The 15,231-nt window shown below is 42.8% G+C and overlaps 2 protein-coding genes across 4 annotated transcripts in view; one reads left to right on the top strand and one right to left on the bottom strand.

Moving 5' to 3' along the window:
- Nucleotides 1–15,231, bottom strand: part of LOC310772932 (interferon alpha-inducible protein 27-like protein 2A) — a 158,391-nt gene that overhangs the window by 35,995 nt on the left and 107,165 nt on the right. The window lies entirely within an intron of this gene.
- LOC310774087 (uncharacterized protein) overlaps nt 1–15,231 on the top strand; it is a 47,755-nt gene that overhangs the window by 14,992 nt on the left and 17,532 nt on the right. For all 3 annotated transcript variants that reach the window (XM_083634149.1, XM_083634147.1, XM_083634148.1), the window contains exon 2: nt 1,252–1,585. In XM_083634149.1, coding sequence (XP_083490275.1) covers nt 1,276–1,585 — 310 coding nt within the window. In that variant the 5' untranslated portion in view covers nt 1,252–1,275. The remainder of the gene's footprint in view (nt 1–1,251; nt 1,586–15,231) is intronic.

The raw sequence follows: 15,231 nt of genomic DNA, 5'->3' as shown, positions 1-15,231 counted from the left end.
ACCCCTGTCTACCTTCCCAAAGTCTTTCTCATTTACAAGCTTTGACTCCTGTCATCTCAAGGGCCTGCTCCTACTTTAACCTTCATAAAGCGCTTGGCTGGAAGGAGCCCGGTGGAAGCTACAGATCCCCAGGAGCTCGTCGGGGAAAGCTGCCTCATGGTACAGCAGTTTGGAGAGAGGGAAGGCCATGAGCTCATTGTGATGAGAACAAAAAGGCCACGAAAGATAAGGAGCAGACACCAAGGGGGAAAAGTACAAATGAATGGAGACCATATGGCAAAAATGCACATCGGAGAATGTTTACTTTCCTCTTCTTTTGCTGTTCCTAGTGTTCGAGGTTGTAGTCGTGTGTGTGTGTTAGGGATGTTCATCAATGATCGAAAATCGATAATCGATCGTTAAGGATTGGAATCGATCCTGTGGCATTTGGATCGATTTTTTAATTATAAAAAAAAAAAAAAAAAAAAAAAACGTTTTTTTTTTTTTTTTTTTTTTTTTTGTGGACTAGGTTTGGGTGGAATTCGTTCCTCCTCGCCCCACTCCATTGCACAGCCGACTAACGTGAGGTGGAGCTTCATATAGTCTCTAGTTTTCTGGCTGGGCACGGGCCTTTGTGCCAACAAAACTGTTTTAAACATGGGAAATTCACACCGGCATGCGCCGGGGACAGCAGTGTTGGAGAGGAGACACATTGAAATAAAGAGTTCATTGAGGAGAACACGTTGTCTTCCGTATTTTCTGCCATAGGCATTCATTTTGTAAAAAAAAAAAAAAAAAAAATGAAAATATTGAAAATTTTCTAAGTATTAATAAAATCGATGATCGATAATTGATCGTTAATTTTCACTGATTATCGATTTTGGAAAATTTTCAAAATGAACATCCCTAGTGTGTGTGTGTGTGTGTGTGTGTGTGTGCGTCTATGGGTGGGGCTTTGTGAATTATGACTCCGTGTTATGGAATGAAGGGAGTGGTGCCAGTTCTTTGCAGAACAGTGAAGTTTGGTTTAGAGGCAGGAGGGGGTCTGTGCAGGCTGGGCGTACACACACACACACACACACACACACACTTAAAATTAATGTCGCATGTAGTATTTATTTCAACTGCAACTTCAACAATGTTTAAGTGTCTTTGTGCAATGATTACTCTTCCCTGCAATTACTTACTAAATTTGATTTCTATTTTTAACCAAAACTCTCCACCCACCCACCCCTCTTTCTCTCTCTCTCTTTCTCTCTCTCTCACTTCCAGGGCGTAGCGCCAGTCTGAGGTGGTATGTCAAGTCGCGACTCGCTGGGGAGTGGGACGGGGGACCTCATCCCCCAGGACGTGGTTGAGGTTCTTGCCCAGGAAAGGCTCACCAAACACCGGAAGAAGCGCAGTAGTTCCCTGGGCCGGGCTTTGGGCTGGCTAAAAGGCAAGAAGAGGAAGGATGTCAGTGCCAATGGACAGAGCCTGGGCCTGGGCCCTGGGCTTGACTTAGCCTTGGAGGGCTACCCTGCTGGGCATCAGGGTGGAAACAAGGGAGCCCAGAAGGCTGGAAAGCAGGCAGGCAAGCAGGCCCACCCACAGGGCAACAGCCATGGTAAGAGCCCATGGGAAATTATACCTTATGATGGATTGCCTTTGAAGGTCCATTTTTCCCCCCCGGTATTATATAAGACTGTTTACATCTTTTCCATTGTTCTGAGGTTCAGTTGACCCTACCCTTGCATAATGTTATGTGATATCAGTTGTCAAAACAATGACCTGGAAAGTAGACTAAATCTTGTTAAATGATCATACTTTAGCAATTGTCTCTTTGTAAGTATGTAAAAATGTGTTGTTGGGGTTCTAGAGAGAGGAGTTTACTAACTCAAGTAAGGACAAGGTGTTGAGAACCAGTAGAATATCCTGCTTCTTGGCTCCCAGGCATGCGTGTTTGTTCACTGGAGGGATGTTTGAACAGACTGACTCACTACCTGCCCTCTGACCTTCAGCAGCCTTTGTTTGCTGTGAAGAAATCTCCGTCTGTCCTGTTCTGTGATACCAGCACTTACCTCGTCTTCAGGTTACATGTAGGTTGAGGTGCTGCGCTGTTACGTCCATAAACGTGAAGCGGATGGTGTATTTTTAATAAGCACCCGCACACTTGCATGCTCCCACCCCACCCATAGTGGGTAGCACCCCCATGTAGGGGTGGGAATCGCAGAGTAACTCACAATACGATACTATCACGGTACTTGCTCCTCGATAAATAATGATGGTATCACGGTACGGCGATTCTGCGATAATCAAGAAATTTCATCTACGATACATCACAATATCTTTGTAACTGAAGAGGAACAAATACCCCTAAAAAGGAATAAAGCAGGAATTATATATTTAGTCACAGAATTGACAGAAACAATGTACAACAAAGTGCAGACTGTATACTGGCTCTTTAACACTGACTGCAACTTGTCCACGACTCCACGTGTGAAGTCAAAATGTTTAAAGGAAGGATACAAAAAATAATGTCTCACTAAACTCTCTACACATTTCAGGATAAAAGTAACAATATGGTTCCCGAACCCAAATTTGAACCGGCCGGCACGTTCAGACCGAAAAAATTGGTTCGTAACCTGAAAAGTTGGTTCTCAGCGGAACCAAAAGATAGTTGGTTTTTCCTTGGGAACCGTGACATCATCAGTGGGCGTGTCTTATTCTAGGCAGTGAAAATGAGCAGGAAGGAGAAGAAGGCAGTGACAACATGGAGAAAAAGAATTTGCAGTGGTCTGCTGAGGAAACCAAATGTTTAGTGGCGATTTGGGCATCTACCGAATTTCAAGAAAAGCTAGAAAGCAGTACAAGAAAGAGCAAGTTGTATGCCGAACTTGCGGAAGAGATGGCCAAGGCTGGGTTCACTCGAACGCCAGACCAAATGATTAATAAACTTAAAAAACTGAAGAAGGACTACCGAATAATGTCCTCCCACTTTGGTTCTGTTAAACTGGTGTGAACGCGGGCTGGTTCGCCAGAAAGCACCAAGGTTCTGAGACTCCAGAACGGAACCAGAGCCAGAGCCAGAACCAGAACCGTGTCTGTCTGAAAGTGGTAAATATGGCACCAGGCGTATTGATGTATCGCAAGAGGATACGATACAATATATTGATATTTCTATATTTTGTCCCACCCCTACTCCCATGAACACTGCAACAGCACTCTGACTTTTCGCAGTGTTCTGCTAGGCAGATCTTGTTGGAGCTTGCTCGTGTGCATTTAGATGTCGGCATGCCCAACAATATGGGTTGCGTCTGTGCGCTCTGTGCAACCAGTTGTGTGAACACCGTTTGTTTTTTTTGTTTTTTTTGTTTAGTTCAGTGTACTGTGAATTGTAAATATTAACTTCAGTTTCCTACCCTCAAACCAAATGTCTGAAAAATCACACCCTTTTCTCAGTGATCCTATCAGGCCTCTGGAAATGCAAACACATCAGACAAACAGTATTTTTTTTTTACCAGAGCCTGCACGCTAATTGTCCTAGCATGTCCTGTTGAGTTGGCTCATGCAAGAAGACAAAAGTGCAACCAGCACTGTTTGGATAAGATCTGTTTTATGTGTGTTTGTCTGCCAGTGCTTGTGCAGTCTTGGCTGATTGCTTTACAGACAGACCAGAAGAGGCCACACCTCTTTTTGTTGCTGCCCATTCTCCAAGTGGGAAGCCCAGAGCTGGTACAGTTCAGCTGGAACGGTGCTGGGGGATTTCCAGGGTCCAACACATGAGAAGATGAATATGTATAAACACGCCTTGACTCACATCTTTGACTGGTACATGATGAATGCATACACAAATCCTGCACATCACATCAGCATTGGCTAACGCATGCGTACGCAGACAGCATTACGCAACCATCACGCTAAATCACGCATGCACACAAAGCCTTATGGTTGGTTACGACCGAAGTGTGAAGTTAAGAGTTTTGTAATAGAAAGTAAACTGTGACGACAGATAAGGTGTTTCTCCCTGCCAAGGTCAGCATAGAGGCTGCCTCCCACATTGGAGACAAGCTTTGCTTTCTTCTCCTTGGTTTCTCCACCACTCGGCAACTTGAAAAGAACTAGTGCAAAGAATACATTGGTTTTGTTTTGGTTTTAGCCAGAACAAACCTTCAAACATCCGTGAATGGTGAATCCAAAATGGCTATCTGTTGAATGTTATATGAATAGTTTGTGTTCCATAGGCCTTAAGGTGATCTCACCATAAAGGAGGAAGTGTCAACTATTAAGTATGATTTATATGTCAGGCGTTAATGTTATGCTGCTATTAAGCCCTCAGCAATGAAATTGTTGTGCGGCAATGCATGCAGAGTGTTAGTGCTGGCAAGAACTTCACAAACCTCCTCGGCAGACGCTTCCTCAGATTAGAAAGGGACTGTTTAAGCTATGTCAAAGGGCCATTTCTCAACCGGCAGAGCACAGCACAATGTAACACGCTTTGGAAGCAGACAAACCTCCCCTGAACAGGGAATACCTCCAGCTGAGCCCCTGATGATGATTTGCATGGATGCCAGGACAGGAGGGCCTCTAGCCCGCCTGGTATGTAGTGTCTTCTAGAGCGAGAGTGGCGTCAGCGGAGGACCAAAATGCGAGACTCATTAGCCAATGAACAGCCAGGAATGGGTCTCGCGCTACTTTTGCATGCTAAAATAAAGCTTGATAATGTACAATTTGATTCAAGGGGGGGAAAAACCCTTTCAGAGTACAACACAAACTGTCTATTTTGCTGCAACTCGACAGTGCTGCTTAATCCAGTTACCTTACTTCCTGGAACTCTTGAGAGTAAAAAACTGGTCCATTGGAGTGAATGGAGATGTCGGGACTCTTCTATCTACATGGCTCTGCTGGTACTGTATGATGCCAGGACAGGAGGGCCTCTTGCCCGCCTGGTATGATGCCAGGGCAGGAGGGCCTCTTGCCCGCCTGGTATGATGCCAGGACAGGAGGGCCTCTTGCCCGCCTGGTATGATGCCAGGACAGGAGGGCCTCTTGCCCGCCTGGTATGGGCAGAGCGGTCGGCTCTGTGCCCGTTAATTAAAGGCCCTGCCAGGACCGTTACAGTAAGGAAGAACAAGGCCTTGTGTTTTTCCTGATCCGACCCCTCTCACTGATCCTCCTCGCAGTGACATGACACTGGCACCCATACAAGCTCAAATGAGATCAAGTGTGCGTGTCCGTGCGTGTCCGTGCGATGGGAACGCGCTAGTCTTCACGTTCAGTCAGATAATAAACAAAACAAAGTAGCTTGCTGTTGACAAAGTCAGAGAACTTAATCAACCTAATGTGTTTTATTTCATTTAAGGATGACAATGCAGAGTTAATTGTGCTTCCTGTTCAGGGTGAGTGTGTGAACCCCCGTGTCTACTTTGCCCTTTTGCTCTTGCGCGTGAAATCTTGTAAACAAGGACCATGGAGTTTGAGCAGAGAGAGGGGAGCTGCACAGTGGCTAGTCTGTGGAGATCAACTTTCAACCTTTTTAGTGTGGTAAACCCACATCCACACATCCTCTCAGATAACACGACGGCGTTTCATCCTAGGCCAATGATAAGAGGTCACGTGTCTTTTGCAACCTCAATTCTGTTTGTTTATGTACACCTCTTAGTCTGTGTACAGGGTGTGTACACTCTTCACTTCACTGTGTTTGTCTGTGACTTGTCTTTGCGTACAGTACCTATCTCAACAGTGATTTATGCCCCTGCCGTGTTCGTGGTTTACTTCATCCTGTGTAAGAGTAGATGGCAGGCCTCTATAAGAGACCATTTACACCTGGCATTAACATGCGTTTTCTGCCATCAGATTGCAATCAGATTGTGTTTTATCACTTGAAAGTACAGGTGTAAACACCCCCCAAACGCATTGAAGAAGGATTGAAATCTGATCGGCCAAACCACCTCCGGAGGTGGTCAGGGATGCATTGTGTACACATTGAACACAAGTGTAAATGCAATGTGTCCTCTCAATCTGGATACAGCAATTTTATGCGGCTTGAGAGGACACCCATTGCAATCCCAGATTGCAATCGGATTGCAATCTGATGGCAGAAAACGCATGTTAACGCCAGGTGTAAATGGAATCAGGCTAATGTGGTCAAGTACAATCTGATTGCAATCTGATGGCATGTTAATGCCAGGTGTAAATGGCCTCTATGGCAACTTTGGCCTCTCATATCCTGTCTTAGCTTCTCATGGGCTGGAACAGGAATTCTCTCAGTTTGGTGAAATGGCACAAAGGCACAAGTAGAGGAGGAGCAGCAGCAGCGAATTGCAGGGAACAGTGATTAAGTCATACTAGGGATGTCAATTTTCGGTTAATTTCACTTTCGATTAACCGACGCTAATAATCGATTAACCTATCGGTTAATTCATAATTTTTTAATATAAAAAAAAAAAAAAAAAAATTGTCTATTTACTCAATGAGCTCATGCCCAAACAAGGCCTGTCTATTTAGATGCTGAAATGTTAATGCTTTTTGTGTTAGAATTATGCCTTTATTTTTTGTTGGCTTTGCTGAAATTTATAAGTTTATTGCCACATTTTGATCAGGTAATCATTCCAAAATCATTCTGGCTCTTATATGGATGACAAGGAAATATATTTTTGAGAGCTTTATTTCCTGTTTATGTAAACATTACAACAACAACAATCTGTTATTTCTTTTGATTTTTTCACATTAGGCCTACTGTCTTTTGCAGCATAAAAACTTAAACAAAATATAGCCTATTTCGATTTGCTGCCAACAATTGTACAAAATTTGAACAAAATAGTTGCATGATGCAAAACACTGTGCAAAATCTGCAAGGAAACTCAAAAAACGTGTCAATTTTTTTTTTTTTTTTTTTTTTTTTTTATATATTAACTGATAGACCGACAGCAATAACCGAACAACGACGTTAGCGACGGTTAATCGATTAACGGTTAACCGTTGACATCCCTAAGTCATACAGTCCAATATGGTACATGCAGAAGGTCACCTGGTCCTTCCATACACCTCTAAGATTCCTCACATTCTTCTCTGAGGAAGCTAGAGATAGGGGGCCCTTGTGTGTGTGTGTGTGTGTGTGTGTGTGTGTGTGTGTGTGTGTGTGTGTGTGTGTGTGTGTGTGTGTGTGTGTGTGTGTGTGTGTGTGTGTGTGTTGGCACGCATGCATGCCATGGTCCGTGAGTCATTTTATTTGACCTCCTTGTGCAAAAGCGTTTGGAGATTGTGAAGAATTGATTCCTAAAGATTTGCCAATGTCTTCTGTGAATATTTTGTAAGAGACACTAGGCTCCTTGACTCCGAAGGAGCAGGACTGCTCACCTGGCATAATCCAAGTCTCCACAAGCCCTGAGATGCCAAGTTGACTTGAAAAGACATCATTTACACCCTGTTTTTAGCTAAAATCTTCACAGGTGCTCCAAGAAGTGGTGCTCTTATATTCTACATCTAATTCTTGGAGCAAGATGGCTACAGTGCAGATTTCCTGCTAAAAAGGTCACGGCGCTTGTTCGGGGCGGAAGGGAACTGGTGGGAAAAGCGTGATCCTCCCATGTGCTACATCCTGCCGGTGAAGCTCCCCGCTGTCAGGTGAAAAGAAGCAGCTGGCAACTGCACATGTATCAGAGGAAGCATTGTGTGTGTCTACGGCTCTCCCCAAGATTGGCAGAGGGGTTGGGAAAAATGGGGGGGAAATCGGGGGGCGGGGGGTGGATCATGTGGTGTGAAACTCACTTTTGAACATTGATAATACTCTACATCAGGGGTTTTCAAAGTATGAGACTGTGGGCCTCCCCCCAGACAAAGCTTGGAAAAAGGAGCCCCCCTCGCTCAATTCCTGGATGCCTATGGGATCATGATTGTTATTTGATCCCATAGACACTCAACAATTGAGCCAAGATAGCCTGATATTGCTGTATGGCATACTTGGACTATAACAAATACAAGAAAAAAAAGGTCTGTCTGAAGGCATTTATTTGTTTCTGACACTGGGATCTTTAACCAAATCACACACATTTAAGCTATTATATGAGATCCCCTTTTAATAACTATTGTAATGTTCACTTCCATTCACTGAGCCCCCCCTCAAACAGCTTGGAGCCTTCCTGGGGAGGCCCGTCTCTCACTTTGAAAACCTCTGCTCTACATTACAACATTCAGAACATAGATTTTTTTTGACACACCGTACACACTAGCAGAGAAGACTGATCTCAAGATTTAAGATATTTATTGTCACTCCATTGTGCAAGTACAGTAGGTACATAATCACAAGTTCACAACAGTAAATATGTGTACATATAAAAGTACACCGCATGTTATGTTTTGTGCCACCAGGTCAGATTTCACTGGAAATTGCCAAACGGCTTTACAGCCAAAGGGAGATTGTTTATGGCACCAAATAGCAGTGAGTGGTGTATAAAGTATTCAAAAGCCATACTTGAGTAAAAGTACAGATATCTTCCCAGAAAAAGACTTTGGTAAAAGTCAAAGTTACTCATTAGAATATTACTTGAGTAAAAGTCTTAAAGTAGCTCATATTTTCTGTACTTAAGTATCAAAAGTAATTTTCTGATATTAAATGTACTGTACTTACTTGTAAAAGTACAAGTAAATGCTGTTAAAGAAAGCAAGCAAAAGACATGCCTGGGCTTGAGTGGAAGTCTATTTCTTCTTCTTGAGTTTTATAGTGGTTGACAAACAACGTTATGTTGCATTACAGTCATCACTGGAATGGCGTGTGGATCGTGGCTATCCAATTTCTTCTGATTTTACTTTGTAACTAAGATGTTTGGGGGAAATGTAGTGGAGTAAAAGTATAAATTTTATTTGGGAAATGGAAAAGTGAAAGTTGACAGAAATATAAATACTCAAGTAAAGTACAGATACTGCAAAACAATACTTAAATACTGTACTTAAGTATTAATACTTTGTTACATTACACCACTGCCAAATAGTAAGGGGGCCGCTTCCACTGAAAATACTTTCAATTTTTTTTGCAATGGCAGATAGTGGAATGAGTGCATCAGTGGAAAGGCCAATAGAAAAATCACTTGCAAATGCAAACTTCAAGGCTTATGGGAAATGTGGTCATATTAGCAAACACAAGCACTAACGAGACCACTGGTGTGAGATAGAGGCTAATAGACTTGACCATTAGTCTTTTTTTTTTTGCTTACAGTAATTATTTCAAGGTATCACAGTTAATTTGACAATGATGTATTAATGTTAAAAAGGCTACATGTTGCATGTCAGAATGTCTGTGTGGGACACAGGGTGGCTAATGCCACATTCATGTGCTCCTCAGATATATCGGATTTACCATATTTACGAGTTGTGAGCACATGAACGGCCCTTCAATGTCATATTTACCAGTGGGATTTTCGGAGATTTCGATGCTACACGAGTTTCCGATGTTGTGACGTTGCATGAAGATTCGGGACTACAACAATGGTGGGAAGTATGGAGTCCGTGGCACCAACTGACTGTAAAAAGTTATATATTTTGTTATTCTGTTCATATAGTTGCTATCATTTATTTTTAGTAGTTGCACATTATGGCCTATGTAGCTACCATAATGACATGATAATGAAAACACCAGCAATGAGAAAACAAGTGTCCATGTTTGTTGCTCTTTCCGACCAAGAGCACTTGAACTGGGTCCTGTCGTAATTACCACGTCACCCCTGGTATCTGATATATCCGAGGAGGACATGAATGCGACATAAGCCCAGTTGTGCTGGGATGATGATCACACAATAACCATGGAGGGCAGGCAAACAGGTTTGAGAAGCTGAAGTTTCACTTTCCTGCAGTCAACCTCAACATTTTCCCCCTAGGAACTGCCTCTGGTGAACTTGACTTCCTTTCCCAAAAATGTTTTAATTGGACCCGAATGGGCACTCACCATGTTGATGTCTGTATGACTGGCACGGACAGTTATCATATATCCAGCACAGGACTGGACTGAGGACATCAGATAGTTATCAAGTTACCGAGCAACCAGGAATAACTACTAGCCTACTCCTGGAATTTAGTGGGACAATTAGCTAGCTTACTAGCTAGTGCTAGTGAGCTACAGCTACTGCATAGGCTAGATTCTGGTAGCTATACAGTATATTGAGTTAAATGTGAACCTATATCCTCTGAGAGAGGCTACATTTGTTTCTAATGGTTATGTGGGGTATCTGTGAAATTGGTACACAGTAGGCTGTAGGCTACCTGCTATTGCAGGTGGTTTCCTTCACTGAGCTATACATAAAAATGGTCCAAGTGAAATGTCCTATGGTCTATCCTGATTCTAAATATAGCTGAATCGTTTGGTTTGACTAAGTCAAACTATTTTTTAAAGCATTTTACGAAATGTTTATGAGAAAATAAATGGGTGGAAAGGTCTCTGCATGCTGAAGCAGGAAATTACATTGACTTTGGCTCTCTATAAGGTTAAACAACAATTCACAGATGCTTGTTTGAAATCACTGTGCTTCATGAGCAACTTAATAAGTGCTTTGTTTCAACAGTCGCCACACCTTATTATTAGATGAGATCATATTCAGGTCACTCAATAAGAGCTCAACTAAGTGCCAGCAAAGTGCCCTCTAGTCCTCCTCGTATTATATGCTAGGGTTACATTTCATCAAGGTTCGGTCTCACTGTAACCAAGCCAAGCACGATGGCCATCAGCAACAGTTATTTATGAAATCATAGATCGTTTTATTGTCAAGATACGCAGATAGGTTACAACGGCTTTGCCCACACTGCACAGGTTATTGTCACGGAAGGAAAGTGGTTCCAAACATACTGACAAGTCGACAAAGAGACTGACTGATAAATGTGTGCTTGGAAAATTTTGTGAGTCATCAAGCTCTGGCAGTTGAATGAGGCTATTTTGGATGAATGGAGATTACCGTATAGAAATGCATGGTACAACCACAGAAAAACATGGTGGATTGACTCCCACTAGTGTGACAATTTTTGATAATACTGGAGACAAGGTGGTCTAGTGCCAGTCTTTGACATGTCGTTTTCACATGCCAGAACGCACTGTTCCTTCCGGGCGTATTCACGGACTGGGATTGTGATAAGCCTGTACTGTAATGGAGGGACCTGCCCAGTTTACTCCTGGTGTTTTATAGTGCCCAGTGGCAGTAGGTTGTTGATCTAGCATTTCTGAAAAGGTAGAATTTATGGTGAAGAAGTTGGCCATAACTTTTGTTTGAGCTTGGTTTCTGTTCTGACAGAACAGATGCGGTACATGGAATGCCTTTGGTGTTTTTATGCCGTGTCTTACGTAACTATAAGGAGCTGCGATGAAACAATAATCTTAGTATTAACTAACTTGTGGAGCATTTCACCAAGGGTTCACACACAGTGTCTTTCATCACTTTTATTCTGCTAATGAGAATGTAGAACTATTTCATTGAGTCTATAAATACTATCTATGAGCCTGTAGCAAAGTGGCCTACAAGCACAAGCAGGTCTGAATATTTTACATTCTCCTGCTCAGTTTTTAATTAGATTTGATTCATTGCTTATGGCTAAGCCTATCAAGGGAAGCCTACAGTACTTACCAAGGAGCTGGCTGTGACTTTCAGAGCAGACGGTTCGCTCCCTGACCTTTTTAGGTGTGTTTGATCGGTGAAGTGGCAGGTGAATGCTGTGGGGAGCTTCAGGACTTTTTGCTGTAATAATTGTGATATAAAGCAGGGGGTTCCCCAAGTGCCAGTTGTTGGCTAAATAGCTGCAGCTGGCCTCTGTCTAGCCCAGGGATGGGCAACTGGCGGCCTGCGGGCCGCATGCGGCCTCCGACCTCACTCAGTGTGGCCCTTGGGTCAATTTCCCTTATTTTATTTTTGGGGGGCTTTGGCTTCTTGGGCAAAGCTTCAATATTCCACTAGTCTCGCTGGCCAGCCTCCCCTCCCTTCCGGGAGAGGAGTCTGGCGGCGCTGGTCACCATTCTGGAATTGCGATGGGCGGCGCTTAGCGGCAGTGCCCTTGGAAAATAGTTTCCAAAAATCCAACTTGCCATTTTCAGCGTGTAGCAACGAGCTAGTGTGTAGGTTTCTGCCGTTAACTTGCTCGCTATTTAACGTTGTTGTTTTCACTGTGGCGGCAGGGGACTATTTACAGCGACACACAGGGAGGAGGGAGAGGAAGCCGCTCTGATTGACATGGTCAGAGCCAATGACAGAGCTTCTTAAGCGGGGAGCGGAAATCCGGCAGCGTCTGAAATCGACACCTCCAATGGGAGATCAGCTGTAGAGCAGGGGAGGCCAGCAGCCTGTTTCCATGCAGCCAGACTCCTCATGGAAGGGAGGGGTGGCTGGCCAGCGAGACTAATATTCCACTAACTAACCAACTAGGTTAGACCACCTAAATCTGCGTTTTTATTTTACTGTACATTCCAGAACATGGTGTTAATGTCGTTAGCATTGTCCATCCACATACTGTTTAACGTTAGCATTTGAGCTAACGCTATTATAACAAACTACATCCAGGATGCACATTACTAGCATTACTAATGTGATGTGGCCGCATGCATGTGTTGTAGTGTTCGTGTGACAATAAAGACGGGCTGCCGTCTGAATTGTGTGTGTGTTGTGATTAATATGACATATTTGGATAATGTACTCCATCAAATTTTAAAAACTAGAAACAAGTTTTAAAACTAGAAGACCTAGCCCAAACATCGTCTTGACCGCGACGTCACCAGACGATAGAATTGTGGTTTGGCATCTACCATCTAAGTCTGACGTTCTCTCCACGTTCCTCCAAAGTAACGTTTAGACTGTCACTTCAAAACAAAAAATATTGATCTCATATTGCTTTGAAAACACCACATGTAGGTGTCTTTTGTGTTTTTGTTGAATAAAATGACATTTGATTGACAATTTACCTGTTGTGTGATCAGATAGTCACAGTGTGACATGCACTCCATGTGCAATGACGACTTTTATTGAACACCCTTTTCTTTTTTAATATGAAAACACGTTTATGTCATATAAGTGCAAGTGTCTCTTGCTATGGGCTTGTATTTATCACAAACTTCCTGAATCCTGTGGTGTATTGTCCCATTTCTCTTGCCGTAACTCAGTGTTGTGGGTTTTGGATGTGCTATGCTGTCTGCTAAAATGGTCAAGTCACGTTGGTTACATTATCGTAAATGATATAAATATACCTGTCTCATCGCTGGTTGAAATCAGCGAGGCAGCTAGCCTAGCGATGCAACTTCCAGTAGGGACCGTCATGTCAAAATGCTAAGTTCTCAATGTTAAGTATCTCTATATATGACCAAATCCGTAGTATTTCCAACTAATTCCGTGGCCTAATGGATAAGACGCAGGACTCTGAAATGAGCGCCGCAGGGGCGAATCCCCGACCCGGTCATATTTTTTTTCTTTCGGTGTAGCAAAAATCGTTGAATCTGGAGGTACAGTAGGCTATCTGCAATGCTGCTGCATGCACACTGTGCAGTTTTGTATCTGAAAATCTGAATATAGCCGTTGTGGGAGCGGCATATTTCAAGGTTGTGGGGAAGTAGACGAATTACGTCGCTACGATTTCCATTTCGGATATACTTTTAGACCCTGACTAGATGTAGTGGTTTGACGTGCAGCAGACGGTCGTTATACGTGAAAATGTTTGTTGGGAGTGCATCCATTGGTACCAACCATCTCATGCTAGCTTGTTGGGAAGGGGGCTTAAAAAACTTTTGGGGGGCATGCCCCCGGACACCCCTAGAGGGTCCAAGGTCCACCCAGGCACCCAACACAATCTCTCAAAATCCTGTGGGAAACACTGTATTAGTCCTATATTGTGCCTGCATTGAGGGGTCATTAGGCTGATTGGGTGCACTTCGCCCAGTGCACTCATTTGGCTTCAGAAGACCTTCAGACCATTTAAAGCAGTGGTTCCCAAAGTGGGGGTCACGGGACACCAATGGATGGGTCGTGAAATGATTTCCAGAATGTGTGAAGTACAGAATGTGTGAAATACGATGTAAAAACTATTAAAATAGCACATTTGAACCGTAATTGTTAGGTTTTGTTTACTCTATTTCTACGCATATGCACTAAATTGTAGTGCTGCAATGACCTCCGGGGATAGTGGGGGTCGTGAGCCTCTGGCCCCCTTATTTTGGGGGTCGGGGCCTGAAAAGTTTGTGAACCCTTGATTTAAAGTATCTCTCCCTCCTCACCGATGCACATTTTGTTCTGTTTGTTTAATGTAGCTTGTGTTGTCTATAGGGGTGGGAATCGCTGAGTAGCTCACGATACGATATCGTCACGATACTTGGCCCTCGATAACGATATATCACGATACTGCGATACTGCGATATATTGGAAGACGATACATCACGATACCTGTGTAACAAGTGAAAAAAATACCTCTGAAGGCAAAAAATCATGTATTATGCATTTATTAGCAGAATTGACATGAACTCTCTGAGTTCACTCACTCACTCATACCATTTTCGATACCACGGAGGAAAAGTTACACATTAAGTCTTTTTATTATTACTATTAAAACAAGAAAACCTATATAACCTACCTACCTACCTATATAATTTCTAAAAGTAGATATTAATGATCAAACATTTCCATTCATGTAGCCTACAGTAGTTATGTTTTTGTTTCAACTACAAACATAAATAAAGTCAACTTGAAACTATGTTTCAACTACCACACACAGCATAATATTTTAGCCTGTTTATTATAAAAAAAAAAAAAAAAAAAAAAAAAATTAATAAACATATCGATACTTGGCGCCAGTGTATCGATAACGTATCGCAGGTGGAAATATCGCGATAACGTGGGTATCGATATTTTGTCCCACCCCTAGTTGTCTAGTTATTCCCCTTTGTTTTAGTTAATACATTATTTTACTTTGGTGTATGACTCCCCTCATATGTTACAACCTGGCTCAAGGAAGTAACAAATGAGGGGAGTCATACACCAAAGTAAAAGTTAAAATAATCTATTAACTAAAACTATGGGAAAATAACTAGACAACACAAGCTACATTAAACAAACATAAGAACAGAACAAAAGGTACATTGATGAAGCGGGAGAGAGACTAATGGTCTAAAGGTCTTCTTACGCCCAGCTGGGCCCAGGTGCAACCAATCAGCGACCAATCAACGACCCTAACACCAGGGCTGAATCCGAATAGTCACTCCTAACTCCTTTTCCTACCTTTTCCTTGACCTCACCGGAATTAAAACATGCAGCTTTTTTTGTT

Source organism: Poromitra crassiceps, assembly GCF_964638095.1.
Source record: "Poromitra crassiceps genome assembly, chromosome: 3".
Lineage (NCBI taxonomy): Eukaryota > Metazoa > Chordata > Actinopteri > Beryciformes > Melamphaidae > Poromitra > Poromitra crassiceps.
The sequence above is the reverse complement of the archived record's forward strand: the minus strand, read 5'-3'. Positions and strand labels throughout refer to the sequence as shown.